This window comes from Syzygium oleosum, unplaced genomic scaffold (genome assembly GCF_021117445.2).
Source record: "Syzygium oleosum isolate NSW1041296 unplaced genomic scaffold, Sole_v2.1 Sole_v2.13, whole genome shotgun sequence".
Taxonomy (NCBI): Eukaryota; Viridiplantae; Streptophyta; class Magnoliopsida; order Myrtales; family Myrtaceae; genus Syzygium; species Syzygium oleosum.
Genome location: NW_026607497.1, coordinates 8141028 through 8154985, shown reverse-complemented (window position 1 = coordinate 8154985; position 13958 = coordinate 8141028). Strand labels below are relative to the sequence as shown.

At 45.7% G+C, this 13958-nt stretch overlaps 2 protein-coding genes across 2 annotated transcripts; both read left to right on the top strand.

Annotated features, from left to right (window-relative positions):
* Positions 1-144: 144 nt before the first annotated feature.
* On the top strand, positions 145-1885 carry LOC115675857 (F-box/kelch-repeat protein At5g43190). Its single transcript, XM_030598639.2, has 2 exons — positions 145-496; positions 587-1885. Exons 1-2 carry the CDS (start codon positions 456-458, stop codon positions 1725-1727), a joined length of 1182 nt encoding a protein of 393 aa, XP_030454499.2. The 5' UTR covers positions 145-455; the 3' UTR covers positions 1728-1885.
* A 9284-nt stretch (positions 1886-11169) lies between these two features.
* On the top strand, positions 11170-13660 carry LOC115675709 (U-box domain-containing protein 4). Its single transcript, XM_030598459.2, has 3 exons — positions 11170-11707; positions 11853-12482; positions 13316-13660. Exons 1-3 carry the CDS (start codon positions 11324-11326, stop codon positions 13391-13393), a joined length of 1092 nt encoding a protein of 363 aa, XP_030454319.1. The 5' UTR covers positions 11170-11323; the 3' UTR covers positions 13394-13660.
* Positions 13661-13958: the final 298 nt, after the last annotated feature.

The following is a 13958-nucleotide window of genomic DNA, read 5'->3' as shown; positions in this document are numbered from 1 at the left end:
CCTCGAGTAAATGCTGCATTGAGGCCACTCCATTTCTGTTACTTCTATTTTCTCCACTGACTTGGCCCTTTTTTGATCCCAATCAAGAAAACCAACTTGAGGTCTGTTAAATCAACAATACTTCAAAAGTCGAACCATCCAAGAAACAGATTCCTGTTCCCTCTCAACTAGGGGTTGAGGCTGGCCTGGCAAGTGCCTGCAATGGCAACAGATGCATGTATGATTGTTGCCTTCTATAGTTCTGGTGGTTGTGACTTAGATACTAGGGGTAGTAAGAGAGGGGATTTGGCAGATGTGTTTGGACCATCCTGACGATTGATGACTGATCGAAATCTCCCAGTTGAAACAGCATGCTGTATCTAGGATAGATGTGGACAGATGGCACATGAACTCTGTGTGTGGAGTGCACATTCTGTGTCTGGTCCGCTCTTTCGAATCTCCCACGGACCAGACACATGCTGTGTAGAAAGCGCCCACTGTTTCCCCAAAGTCAAAGGTAAAAAAGTCAACGACTTCTCTCTCTCTCTCTATCTCTCTCAGAGAGGGTTATTAAAACTAGTAACACTCCCGTTTCTTGTTCTTGCAGATATGATCAAAGAAGAGCCATGCACCGGAGGCGAGTAGCATCACCAACGACCCGGGTCGTAAAAATGGATCCGAAAATCTGGAGCCTCCTGCCGCGGGAGCTGCTTGAGCACATCCTCTCTTTCCTACCACTCAGGGCCTTCCTCATCCTCAGGTCCACCTGCAAGCACTTCAACTCTCTCCTATTCACTCCTTCCTTCGTCTCCAAACACTCCTCTCGGTCTCTCTCCTCCTTCCTCCTCCTCTCTCACCCCCACTGCCACCAACACTACCCTCTCTATGACTCCGCTGCCGGCACGTGGCACTCCTCCGCCCTCTCGCCCTCCCTTCTCCTCCCCAATTTCAAGAACTCCTCCCTCATCTCCTCCTCCAATGGCCTCCTCTGCTTCTCCCTCCCGAACTCCTCTTCCTTCCTCATATGCAACCTCCTGACCAAGTCCTGGAGAGAGATCAAGTTCCCATCCTTCCCCTTCGTCTTCGAGCTCCTCACTTTTGTCTCAACCCCGAAGCTTGGCTACAAGATCTTCATCCTCGCCTGCGGGTCCTCCCGGTTTGAAGCTTTCCTGTATGACTCCAGATTTCACTCGTGGCAAAAGGTCAACGGGTTTGACCGGATCCTGGGCTACACCCACCACCAGGAAGGCGTGTACTTCGACGGGCACCTGTACTTCGCGACATCGGAGCCGTTCTCAATCATCTGCTTCAACCCGGAGGCCGGGACGACGGAGCACCGCGGGTCCGAGCTGCTGCCGCCACCCGACGAGCTCACCTTCGCGAGGCTGGTGAGTGATGGCGGTGAGAGGCTGTACCTGGTGGGGGGGATCGGGGCGAACGGGATATCGAGGGGCATGAAGCTGTGGGCGCTGTGCAGAGGAGGGGGGAGGTGGGAGGAGGTGGAGAGCTTGCCGGAGCTGGTGTGCCGGAAGTTCATGTCGGTGTGCTACCACAACTACGAGCACGTCTACTGCTTCTGGCACCAAGGGATGGTGTGCATCTGCTGCTACACATGGCCGGAGATTCTGTACTACAGGGCTTCCAGGCGGACATGGCACTGGTTGCCCAAGTGCCCTTCGCTCCCTGAGAAATGGAGCTGTGGCTTTAAGTGGTACTCCTTTCTTCCAGAGATATCAGCCATGGCTTGAGGCTTGACGTGTTCTATCTATAACTCTTGATTCACGTTACAATTAGCCTGGTGTTGCATCTGTTGATATAAATTAAAGTCGCAGTCTTTGCATGAGTATTGCACATATCAGAATCACAATGCCCTGTTCTATGAAATCTCAATTCATTTCGTGCTGCAGACCATTCATTGAAAAATTTCCAAGTGCTTTCAAGGCACGGCAATCGTGGTAGAATCGACGCTGCCGTCTCGACTCGAGGCAGCTCGGGGTCAAACGCTTGTCAGTTCAGTCACGTTTTCGCCCTGTTTGGTTGTCATTTTGGGGCAGATTCAAGAGAGAATTGTAGTGGGACGAGGCTCGATGGAGCACACACCCACCTCGACTTGGCCACGACTGAACTGTCCAAAATTTTCAGAGCGGCAGTCTTGACTCGAGCGTCCCTACGACTGACTTGTCCCGACTCTTGTGTTTTTTTCCGTCCAAGTCCGGCGGCATCTAGAATCTCCGCTTGTTCAAAGTTGCGACTCGTCAATTCGATCGCCCCTCATCTAATTGGGTCTCTTAGGATGCCGTTTTTACTCCATCGCTCGTCTTAATAAATATGATTGCTATTTGTCAAACTTCTCGAACGTTACTCTGTTCATGAATACTTTTTGATTGGTTGATCGATTCGAGTTATCGTTTCACGCCGGTATGATCAAACTTTCTTTTTTATTTTTTCTGTTAAATATGCTTAACAAGCCGGTCTAGAATACTTAATAGCACGACCGTCATTATTTATGGCTACTGACAACGACATGTCCCTAGCGATCCCTGAAAGTGGGAGTTGGGAATTCCTTATCTTTATTATGGAGGCTTGTCAGATATAATTTATTAAGATTAGATTCTTCCTTTAATTTTTCTTCTTCTCCCGCCGCTCAAGCAAAAAAAAGCAAGCAAATCGCAAGCCTCAGGGTTCCACCACCACTTCATTAGGTTGCGAGCATTGGGCCTGCCACTGAAAATGCATTTTCGTCCCTTGAATATCTCCTTGCAAGAGCCGACGTACCTTAGCTCGAACCGCAGATCCAAGACCCGAGGAAGTAACCGCAGGGTCGACTGAAGGCGGCAAAGTCGAGCCAGGGCTTTCGCTTCACTTCGAGGGTTTGGTAAGAGCGGGCGGAGATCGGGGAGGTCCGTTAGAAGAGAGAGATGGCGAGGAAGATGGGGATGAAGCAGAGGAGAGAGAGGAGACGAAGCGAAGAGTCGATGATATATGGTTTGAAAGCAAGGGTGATAAATGAGTTGGAAATGGGTTTGTAAAAAACTCAATAAAACCCATTTAGTTTGGGTTTTTTTTTTTAAATCCCATTTATGGTCTATATCTTAATTTTAAGGCGACTCATATATGATCAATTTTCATAAATATGAGTTAAAATACGAGTTTATGACCCATTTTGACCGCCCTACTTTCATCCACTGTAATTCGTTTTTAGTTAAATGAAAACCTACCGAATTAGCTTATGCAATCTTTTGAGGCCATTTTGTCCGAGTCTTTGAAGGTTGAGCTTGAAACTGTGGGGTAAATATTTGAAATCATTTGACATAGGAGTACTCGGTCTGCTTCTACTTTATAATCATAGGTTACGGTTACTTCTGAATTTGTTTGTCAGAGAGATGAGTCACTCATGTGTCCATCCTTAACTATTACAATTTCTGCTTACAGGAAAAGGGAAAAGAATAGATTTTTTAAGCTGAAATAAAGAGTCGATTATGTGCGAGGGTTCTGCATGAGTTTGTTGTGTGGAATCTAGCAAACCAAACCACCTCAGCGTAAGCTGTAATTTCTCCTATTATTAGGGATGCTCTTGGTACAAGAGAAAATAGAAGAAACGACAGTGCAAAATGGTTTTTTTCCCTCCGGGTGTTTCGAGAAATTACCGCTGGAAACTGCTCGGACAGAGTTGCTCCGTCTCGACACCGTCCAACGATCCGAGCCCTGGATACAACACAGCGCAAGCTTGTTGCCAGGAATGCGCGGGAAGGTCTCTAGTCTGCGCATCTTGCGTGAGGTTGGACTTGTGGCCTTTTGCTGCGCCTCTGTTGTTTCGCTGGCTTTAGGATTCACTCGCATATTGTCTCGAGTATTCAATATTTTGGCGTTCGCTATGCAAACGACGATCCGTTGGAGATGCATTGATATGGATTCTGGCCTTGCACCGCAAGCTAGTATTTATGGCCTGGAATGCTGGGTCCTAATACCAACATGCGCAGAGAGAATTCCTGGCTAGAATGTGTGGGCTTTACAAAAGACAGAACCAGAATTTTATTCTGTGTACTAGGATTCATAATGGATGGTTCCCCGCACCGTTCGGGCAATATTCTGGATACGTTTGATTATCTTGATTTGCCTGCGCAGTTCGCTGTTGTTATTCTTGCGCGGTTGCTTTCTCCCTGAACCCTTTCATATCAGGAGAATGAAAGTGCTTTCTTCCTCCTGTTTTACTGACACGCCTCTAATCTCTACCAATTGCCAAGAATGGAGAAAACTTCATTTTCCCCAAAGTTTATGCTTCGCTTATATTACCAAGTAAAGGTGCAAAAATCTTTAGCATACTAACTAGGGGCGAAAAACAGAACTGCCCCGAACTGAAACTCGGACCTAACTGAACCAACTAGAACAAAATCGGATCTTTCTAGTTTGGTTTTCCTTTTTTGTTCTGGTAGTAAGTAAAACAGCGGGTGTTCGGCGATTCGGTTCGGTTTCAGGTTATAAACCAAAACCGACCCGAAACACATTATTGAACCTATTTCTAAACCAAAATGATTACTAGCCACATTCGCAAACAAAGAAAAGGAAACCCGATAGCCAGACTCAAATCGTTTTTTGATTCGGGTTCTATGCCTTCATGTTCGGGTCGGATTGTGGCAGTGGGGGACCCGAAATCGAACCAAGCCCTTTAACGCCCCTATTCCAAACAGTGGTTAGAGCTGGTGTTTGCTGAGACTGTTTTCTTTGTTCAGATGGCTCTTGATCGGCTCATGAGCCCTGATGTTTATGGTCCTAACCATATTTGCCAAAGCGACAGCATCCTTGTTCTGATGCTAGGGGAGAAAAATATCTGTTCCTGTAACAGACAACGGAGGTGGACCGATTGACGGATTATGTCGCGAATAGAAATGATAGCAACGGTTCAACCCGCTAGTTTCTCTTCCACAATAAAGTCCATTTGTACGGCTCCAGTAGTTTATCTTGACTAGATTTACTGAGATTTCTTTCCACTCTTCTTCCTCGTCCTTTTGTATTTGCCCGATGACCGTCAATCACGAAATTAGAAATTGAACTTGGGTGTGGGTTGAAAATTGATGCAAAAGTCTCTCTCTTTGTTTTTTGAATTTTTTTTACTAATAGTTAGAATTGATGTTTAGTATAAAAAGGACAGCTTTTTTTGAATTATCAAGAGAAAATGATACAAATAATCTCTAAACTTTGGCTAACATGCAATATGATTTATAAATTTCTAATCTGTTCAATGTGATTTTTGAACTTTAGCCTAAAATATAGTCCCTGGGTTATATGAAATTGTTCAACGTTGTCCCTGATTTTGAATTAATGGAAGGACAACATTGAATATTTTCATATAATCTAGAAATTACATCGAACATGTATTAAAAGTTTAGGGACCATATTGAACAAATTAAAAGTTCAGAGACGATATTACATATTGGACTAAAGTTTGGGGATTGCATTGAATAAATTTAAAGTTAAGATATCATATTGCACATTGAACCAAAATTTATGAATTATTTATATTATAATCCCTTCTTATAACAGAAAAATGAAGGTGAACGATTGGCGAATTATGTCGTAAATAGAAATGATAACAACGATTTAATCCGCTAGTTTCTCCTCCACAATAAGTCCATTTGTACGGCTCAAGTAGTTATCTTGACTAATTTCAGTGAGATTTCTTTCCACCCTTCTTTCTCTCCCTTTTGTATTTGCCCAATGACCGTCGATCACGAAATTTGAAATTGAACTTGGGTTTGGGTTGAAAATTCGTGCAAAAGACTCTCTTTTTGTTTTGAATTTTTTTACGGTCAGTTAGAATTAATGTTTGGTATGAAAAGACAGCTTTTTACGAGTTATCAAAAGAAAATGACATAAATAGTTCATAAACTTTGGTCTAATATACAATATAATCCATAAACTTTTAATTTGTTCAATATGATCCTTGATTTTTAGCCCTATGCGTAATATGCTCCATGAAATTTCAGTACATGTTCAATTTAGTCCTTAACTAAATGAAAACGTTCAATATTATCCATGATCTCGAATTAATGAAAAGTCAATATTAAACATCTTCATATAATCTAGGGACTATATCAAACATCAATATCGAACAAGTTAAAAGTTCAGAATTACATTGCAAATTGAACTAAAGTTCAGGAATCATATTAAATAAATTTAAAGTTCAGAAATTACATTACACATCCATTTAAAGTTTAGGGTCCATTTTTGTCAACAGAAAATGACGGCAATCGATTGACGAATTATGTCGCAAATTGAAATGATAGCAACGGTTTAAGCCGCCAGTTTCTCCTCCATAATAAGTCCATTTGTACGGTTCAATTTAGTTATCTTGACTAATTTTACTGAGATTTCTTTCCACCCTCCTTTCCCTTCCTTCTCTATTTGCCCAATGACCGTCAATCACGAAAATTTGAAATTTGAACTTGGGCGTGGGTTGAAAATTCATGCAAAAGCCTCTCTCGTGTTTTTTTGAAAATCTTTTTGCTGACGGTTCGAATTGATTGCCCTGTATGAAAAGACAGCTTCTTCTCCTCCTCCTTTTTTAATGAATTATCGACCGAGTCAATGATGGAACATCAAAACGAAGGTATCTTTGGCGCACCAGAAGTCGCTCGACCCCACCACGCCCTCGGTCGTGTCGGGCGAGACTTCTAAGCTCTAACAATTTCAAGCCACTATTCTTAAACGATGCTAATTCAAATATTATCGGAAAATTAGTGGGAACGGAAAGTTCCTAAATATCTCAAAAGGCCGCTTGATTCGACTTTAGTGTCAAATAAGAACCCTACTACTTTCTGGGTCTTTGTTAAGAATATATATTTTAATTTTGTAAAACATTGATGAAGACGCTCAAGAGATTTTTATGTATATAAGTACACATAGATATGAAATAAGTTGTTGAACTTCGATTTAAGCTGCATAGCATACTTGACTTTGTGTTTTTGGGGCAATTGTTGAACTTCAGCGAGAGATTGAGATACTGTGAATTTCATGTTTTATTCATGAAATACGTACAAAACCGGATAGTATGTGCAACATCTAATGTACGTCTCTCCACGGGACATGACTTGTGTGCTAATCGGATCCATTGTAGAAAGTAACTTAATTATAGAGGCGAAATCCGATAAGCTCGAACGACTCGATCGCCGCTTGGTGGTGGGGCCGGCGCACTTGCCACGAGCGTGTTCAGTCCACGCGCACAATCTTTATATACTAGGGCCATAAGCTAACACCGTTACATTAAAAGCACCTGGACGGGGCAATTTGCGCGTGCCTATCAGAATCACTAGAAGCGAAGGTTCGAACGTCTCTTAACATTCAATGAGGATCCTTGTGATGTGATATGGACTACAACCAGTGTGGAATTGCAACGCTTAGTGAGTCCACCACATCACGCATGTTTTGAATCTGTTGGAGATATCTATAACATTTGATGTGTGAAAAAAACCTCCATGCGGTTTCACCTGTTTGGGGTTTGCTGACCATTTTGCATTTGCTTTATTTGTAAATTAATTCCCATTTGAGTGAAAGCACATTAATTAAATATTTTTATGTTTAAGGTTGTTAAAATTAAAGGATGAAATCGTGTGCCACGTTGTGCAAGCTGCTCTTTGGTTGGCGGCCGCTTGGATAGATCGAAGATTAAAATACAGTTCATGGGGCATGTAAGGTATTCCATGAGCGTCTAGCCAAGTCTCTGCGCTCATGCCCCAGAATTCTCAAACAAAATGATAAAAACTCGAAAGCTAGAACAAGGAGATCAAATAAAATAAAAATAAAATAAAACTTCCATTGTATTATTATATTGTGTGTATAGTAGACAGTGTTGTAGTTTTTGTAATATTTTTAATTAACATTTCACTGTACGAGTAACACTTTGCAACTACTTTTAATATGGTACTCTACCCAAGTTTTAAGGTGCTACTTTATCGGAAAATATCTTCGAAAAATGCATGAAACACGACGCGACATGGCAACACAATTATAATCAACACCACACAATTATAGATCTGACATTTGGAAGAGCAAATCTTCATGGTTCAACGAGACGTCATATCTCTTGTGATCGCCATTGAAGTTGAAGGCCTATTTGCGGACAAAGCAAGGCTGTCAAATCCCCAGAAGCATATTTATTAAACTCCTAGATCTAGATCGAAAAAAGAGTAGCTCCCACGTATAAAATTAGGTCGGGAGAGTTCAAGCTCTCAGATTCAGAACTATATTAGGAGAAGAGAGCTTCTACATCTAAATCAAGAGAGAAAGAAAAAACAAGGAAAAGAATGATAATATACAAACAAGACCAACAAGAGAGAGAAGGGAGGGTCAGATCAGCTCAAACCCCTTTCTCCACGGCTGAAGGTCTAGGAAGACGATAGAGAGAGAAAAGAAGTGGAAAGAAAAAGACTTTTTGGCTCGCATATTCCAGAGTTTAACACCGATTTTGATTGTCCTAGCCGCCCCTTGATACACGTTCTCTCTCAGTCTCTCTTCTTATTTGAGATAGATGATGGAGACGCTCGACACCTCACTTTTTTTTGTTTTGTAATCGAAGTGTCCGGGCCAGCTTGCACTATTCCTCGGGAGAGATTAGCACAGCAACCCACCGCCATGGCCCCCTAGTTAAATCACAAGTGCTCAGCTGGACACCTCACTTTTGATCTCTCGGTGAATCTCGATCTTTAATGCATTGAGCGAGATAAATTTCCAAAAGCTAAACTTGTTTTCCACGGATCGATGCTTTGAATGATTGAGATTCCAAAATAGGAGTACGCATGGAGCAGGCGATATCCCAGGCACAAACAGAAGTACATGTTTTTTGCTGAATCCCACAGGCGAGTGGGGAGTCGGATAGAGCGCAAAGATCTTTGAATTTTGCTGCATCATGTTGCTCTCTCTAAGACCATGCGCGTGAAATCTTAGGTCGCCGTTGATTCATTTATTTGTTGGTTCCCAAATGTTGCTCTAGGCTTAATTTCGTGATCCGCAAAATTAAGTGGGGGGCCGACGGTGTGTATAGCCTCTCGATTAAGGAAAAAAGTTATGGGTGTGAGATGCACGTGATCTCACGGAATATGCGAGTTGGGCACACATATGCATCGAGAGCATCCGATTTGATCCGATTTAGGACGGGTAGATCAACTGAAATTAAGATTTGATTTGAGGATGAGATGGTCTTATATATTTGAGAAGCTCTCGAACTCAAATTGCGTGTTGATTTTGGTTTGAGTTTTTCTTGTTCCTTTCTTATTATTTTTTTTTCTCTCCCGATATAGATTTAAGAGCTCTTTCTCCCGTTTTAGTTCTAAATCGGAGAGTTTGTCAGTTCTAGATCTAGGAGCTATTCTCTCCCAATTTAGATTTGGGAGTTTAATAATGCTTTATGGGATTCGTTACGCCCATGCTCTATCTATGTACATGTCCTCTGCCTCCAGTTTCAATGGTGATCGCAAGAGCTCCGTCGTCTCGTTGAATTACGAAGACTTGTTCTTCTAAAAGTTAGATCTATGTTTACTTAACATGCTTTGGTTGTCTCCGTACAATGATGGTGTAGAGGAAGCCGAACCGACACTGTGGCTATTGGAAAAGGAATTTCCAATGTGTACTCATTACTAACAATAATACAAGATCTAGTGATCGGTTGCCGATTATTTTGCTTGGTATATCCGTTCTTACGTAACGAGTGTGAGCTTAACCCTGCCGATACTCTGTTGATTATCCTTTAATCACATTGGAAGAGAAACCCATTGTAGTGTACATAAAAGGGTCGAGGGTCTTCTCGATCTCTACAAGAGCATTAGAGCAAGGGTTCTTTTGGGACGGGGGCGGGGAACTTCGGGGACCGTGAAGATCCTCTTTTCCTATGATCCTCTTGTCAGTGTCTCAATCAATCTCGATCGTCGATCCGACGGATGACTAGAGCCAACAATAATGTCATCGTCGTCGCGTTCATAATCCGCCTTTCAGTATGTAACGGACGGCTCAACGGGGGAAGGAAGGAGGGTACGAAAGAGAAAGGACTGCGATCAATCAAAGAGCACCCCCATGTGCAAGCGCGACCCGCTCCGATGAACAAAGCCCCCTCCTCCCCCACCCCCCCCCCCCCCAACCGTCCACGTGGCGCGACAACAACTAATCCCACGCTGTACCCTCCCGCGCCCCGACTGCCCCCTGTTTGTCGGCTACGATCTGTCGAAAGATTTAGTTAAATCGGCCTGATTAATTTAGCATAATAGATCCCTTGTTAATCATCGCTCGCGGCCACGGCCCACGGGACATGCCATTACGCCATCTCGAATGAAGATATTATCCCAAGGCGTTCCCGTACCGCTTTGTTAAACATATGACCAATGGGAAAATATTCGAAATTTTAAAAACACATGCCATTACGCCATCTCGGATGAAGATATTTTCTGTCTCTCTCTCTCGATCTAGATTTAAGAGCACTCCTATGTGCGCTCGTAACGTCAAGGGTCCCCCCTTCTCCAAAACATCAGTTAGTAGAAAGGTCAAACCCCCAAAAAAGATGCATGGCAAAAAGATCCCCCACTTCTTAAACGATTCAAAGAAAAATGCGCACGCTTTTACGTCATCATCGGCGAAATTACATACCGTCAGGCTTTTCCTCCACGCAAGCTACCGTGGCACTCGACATGACCGACAGCACAGATGCGTACAATCGAAATGTTGGCTAGGTGAAGCGATGCGGTTTGTTTTTCAGTCTTCTGATTCAAGAATATATATCGAAGCAGAGAAGAAACAAAGCATTCCAAATCGAACGAGCGATGGTTCCCGGAATCGAGTTTTGTTTCATCCAATCCAAAAATTAACGTTTCAAATCGACGATTTCGACTGTACTCGTCACATCAGGTCGCACGGACCAACTTAACAGTACGTATCAAAATTCGTGCACATATATATTTTTTTTGGACTGCTGTTGGAAGTTGGAACGGGCGGCGATGAACGAAGAAAAAAGGGGCCGCCTTCGGACTCTTCCCAAAAGAAGAGCTGGAGCTCCATCGATCGAACGGAGAAACCTTCCCCGCACGCGTTTGAAGAGGGCTCTCGCACGTGCGCGCTCGGTCCCGGGGGGGAATCGGTACTGGTCCATCTCCGACCTGCGCACGTGTCGGACCACGTCCTCTTCCAGGTGTTTAAAGCTACCCTCCCTCTCTCTAATGAAACCCCCCTCCATATCATCATATCCAAGACCCCAAAATCCGTCGCTTCGAAACGACCCGAGCGCACCGTCGACCCGGGCCCGTCAACTCCGACCCGGCTCCCCCGATCGATTGATGCGCCTGGAGCGCCGCCGGGGCCCGCCGCCATGGAGGCCGAGGTTCCGGTGACCTTCGCCTACGTCGGGCGGAACTTCGCCGCCGCCGCCCTCGACGACTCCTCCACCTCCACCACCTCCACCTCCTCCACCTCCGCCTTCAGCGACTGCGGCAGCGACAGATCCGGCGAGTTCCCCACCGCCTCCTCCCAGGACAACCGCCGCCGCCTCCTCATGGCCTGCGCCTCCGACGACTCCGACGACCTCATCCGCCAGCTCGTCCGCGACCTCGACTCGTGCTGCCTCGACGAGCAGAAGCAGGCGGCCCTCGAGATCAGGCTCCTCGCCAAGAACAAGCCCGAGAACCGCGTCCGCATCGCCCAGGCCGGCGCGATCAAGCCTCTGGTCGCTCTCATCTCCTCCTCCGATCCTCAGGTGACCGCGAGAAAGTATTCTGTGGATCGGCTATTCGCTGTCGCTGACGGCGGCGAAGCATGATTTTTGAAATCTTGTCGAATTTGGTAACTGTTGTGTACGACTGTAATTGACTGTTGCATAAAATACTCGGTGGTCTGCTCAGGTGCAAGAGTACGGCGTCACGGCGATTCTCAACCTCTCGCTCTGCGACGAGAACAAGGAGCTGATCGCGGCTTCGGGGGCCATAAAGCCGCTGGTGAGGGCCCTGAGGACGGGGACGCCGACGGCGAAGGAGAACGCGGCTTGCGCGCTGCTCCGCCTCTCGCAGATCGAGGAGAACAAGGCGGCGATCGGGCGGTCGGGGGCGATCCCGCTGCTGGTGAGCCTCCTGGAGACCGGGGGTTCGCGGGGGAAGAAGGACGCGTCGACGGCGCTCTACTCGCTCTGCTCCGCCAAGGAGAACAAGGTCAGGGCGGTGCAGGCCGGGGCGATGCGGCCGCTGGTGGAGCTGATGGCGGACCTGGGGTCGAGCATGGTGGACAAGGCGGCGTTCGTGGTGAGCGCGCTGGTGGGGGCGGCGGAGGCGAGGGCGGCGCTGGTGGACGAGGGGGGGATACCGGTCCTCGTGGAGATGGTGGAGGTGGGGACGCAGCGGCAGAAGGAGATCGCGGTGGTGGTGCTGCTGCAGCTCTGCGAGGACAGCGCCGCGTACCGGGCGATGGTGGCTCGGGAAGGGGCGATCCCGCCGCTCGTGGCCCTGTCGCAGTCCGGCACCAATCGCGGAAAGCAAAAGGTAAGGCGCCCAATTTGACTCTGTCTGCGCGCCGCCTTGGGTCGGTGAGGCTCCGGCCACGGCTCGGGTCGGCTCGGGACGGGTCCGCCCCCCGGCGAGTGACGTGGCGTCGGGCATGTTTTGAAGAAAATAAGAATTGTTTTGTTTTTTCTTTTTTTCTTGAGAGAGAGAGAACTACCGAGAGTTTTGCCACGTCAGTCGTCGCGTGGAAATCTGACCTTTTCTTTTATCTTTTTTGGTAATTTTCGTTTATTTCCCATTTTTTCTTTTTTTTTTTCTTGGAAAATTTCACTCCGACACCGTCCGGCCACGAATGTTCGTTGCTCGCCGGAGGAGGGAGCGGGAGGAGCGTCGCCGACCGTCGGCGGCGGCGTCGGCGTCGGTTTCGTGCTATCATTTTCTTTTCTGGAAATTAGAAAAAAAAAATCCAGTTTTTACGTCCTCCATCCTCGTTGTCCTTAGCGTACTCAGACGTGATGGAGGACTCCGATAACGCAAGCCACTAAAAGATTCGATGGGGAAATCGGGGCAAGAGATAATTATTACGGACGGGGCAGCAGGACAGAGGATGTCTGAGGGGCCAAAACAGTCGTTTCGGCTGGAAGCCAGTTCGTGGGGTGCAAGTATATTCGTTTCCATCCCACGACCTTTCGCTCCTCCGTTCTTGTGTTTTTTCTCTGTTCTTTTTCCTTTTCTTTGTGGGGAGAGATCGGTAGATCATGTTCTGCTGCTTCATGAAACGATTTTTATATGGTCTTTCTGCAGATTAAATTTCGGTAAATTATTAAAGGCTATATAATTGGTGTTCTGATTGGTCGCGGGAATGTGGACAGGCGGAGACACTGATACAGCTTCTACGGCAACCGAGATCCGGCGACGCCGCTGCCAGAACATCAGAGGTGTCAGTCTGAGGGCGCACCCCCACCAACCGCCACATGCTCACTGTATCTAATCCTCCCCCAACCCCCAAAAAAAAAAGAAAAGAAAAGAAAAATTATATGTATAAACCCCTCCCTGCCTCCCCTGCCCCCCCCAAAAAAAAAAAAACTGTAAATACGTGTTGAATTTTCTTGTCTCTCTTTTTTCTTTTTGTCTTGAATCTGGGGAATCGAAACGGCACTGTTTTGTTTTTGCTTTTTTGTTTTGGACGGAATGAGTGGGATTTCTGATGTTGCGACCGGGTTTGGAGTTATCCCGCGTTTCGTTCTCGTTCTCGTTCTCGAGCTACGGTCGCTTTTGGAATTTCCGGCACCATGGTACCAAGAGAAGTGATGGGTGCCCCTACCCTTTCTTGTTTACGTGCGCGCGTGTAATTTGGGGATTTGTCGAGGAGGACAAGAAAGGTCTAGCGAAAGGGACGTGCCACTTGCCACAGCATTTTAACAAATTAAAAAAGAAGAAGAAGTATTTAATATTAATTAAGAGAGAAATAAAAAAAAGAAGCGGATTAATTAAAGAGGGAGAAAAATAAAAAAA

What these genes read in the sequence shown, in the direction of transcription:
- LOC115675857 (XM_030598639.2), top strand. Translation starts at nt 456, where the DNA reads ATGCTGTGTAGAAAGCGCCCACTGTTTCCCCAAAGTCAAAG. An exon ending in CTGTTTCCCCAAAGTCAAAG is followed by an intron (nt 497 to 586) that starts GTAAAAAAGTCA and finishes TTGTTCTTGCAG; the next exon opens with ATATGATCAAAGAAGAGCCA.
- LOC115675709 (XM_030598459.2), top strand. Translation starts at nt 11,324, where the DNA reads ATGGAGGCCGAGGTTCCGGTGACCTTCGCCTACGTCGGGCGGAACTTC. An exon ending in TCTCCTCCTCCGATCCTCAG is followed by an intron (nt 11,708 to 11,852) that starts GTGACCGCGAGA and finishes TGGTCTGCTCAG; the next exon opens with GTGCAAGAGTACGGCGTCAC. An exon ending in CCAATCGCGGAAAGCAAAAG is followed by an intron (nt 12,483 to 13,315) that starts GTAAGGCGCCCA and finishes GAATGTGGACAG; the next exon opens with GCGGAGACACTGATACAGCT.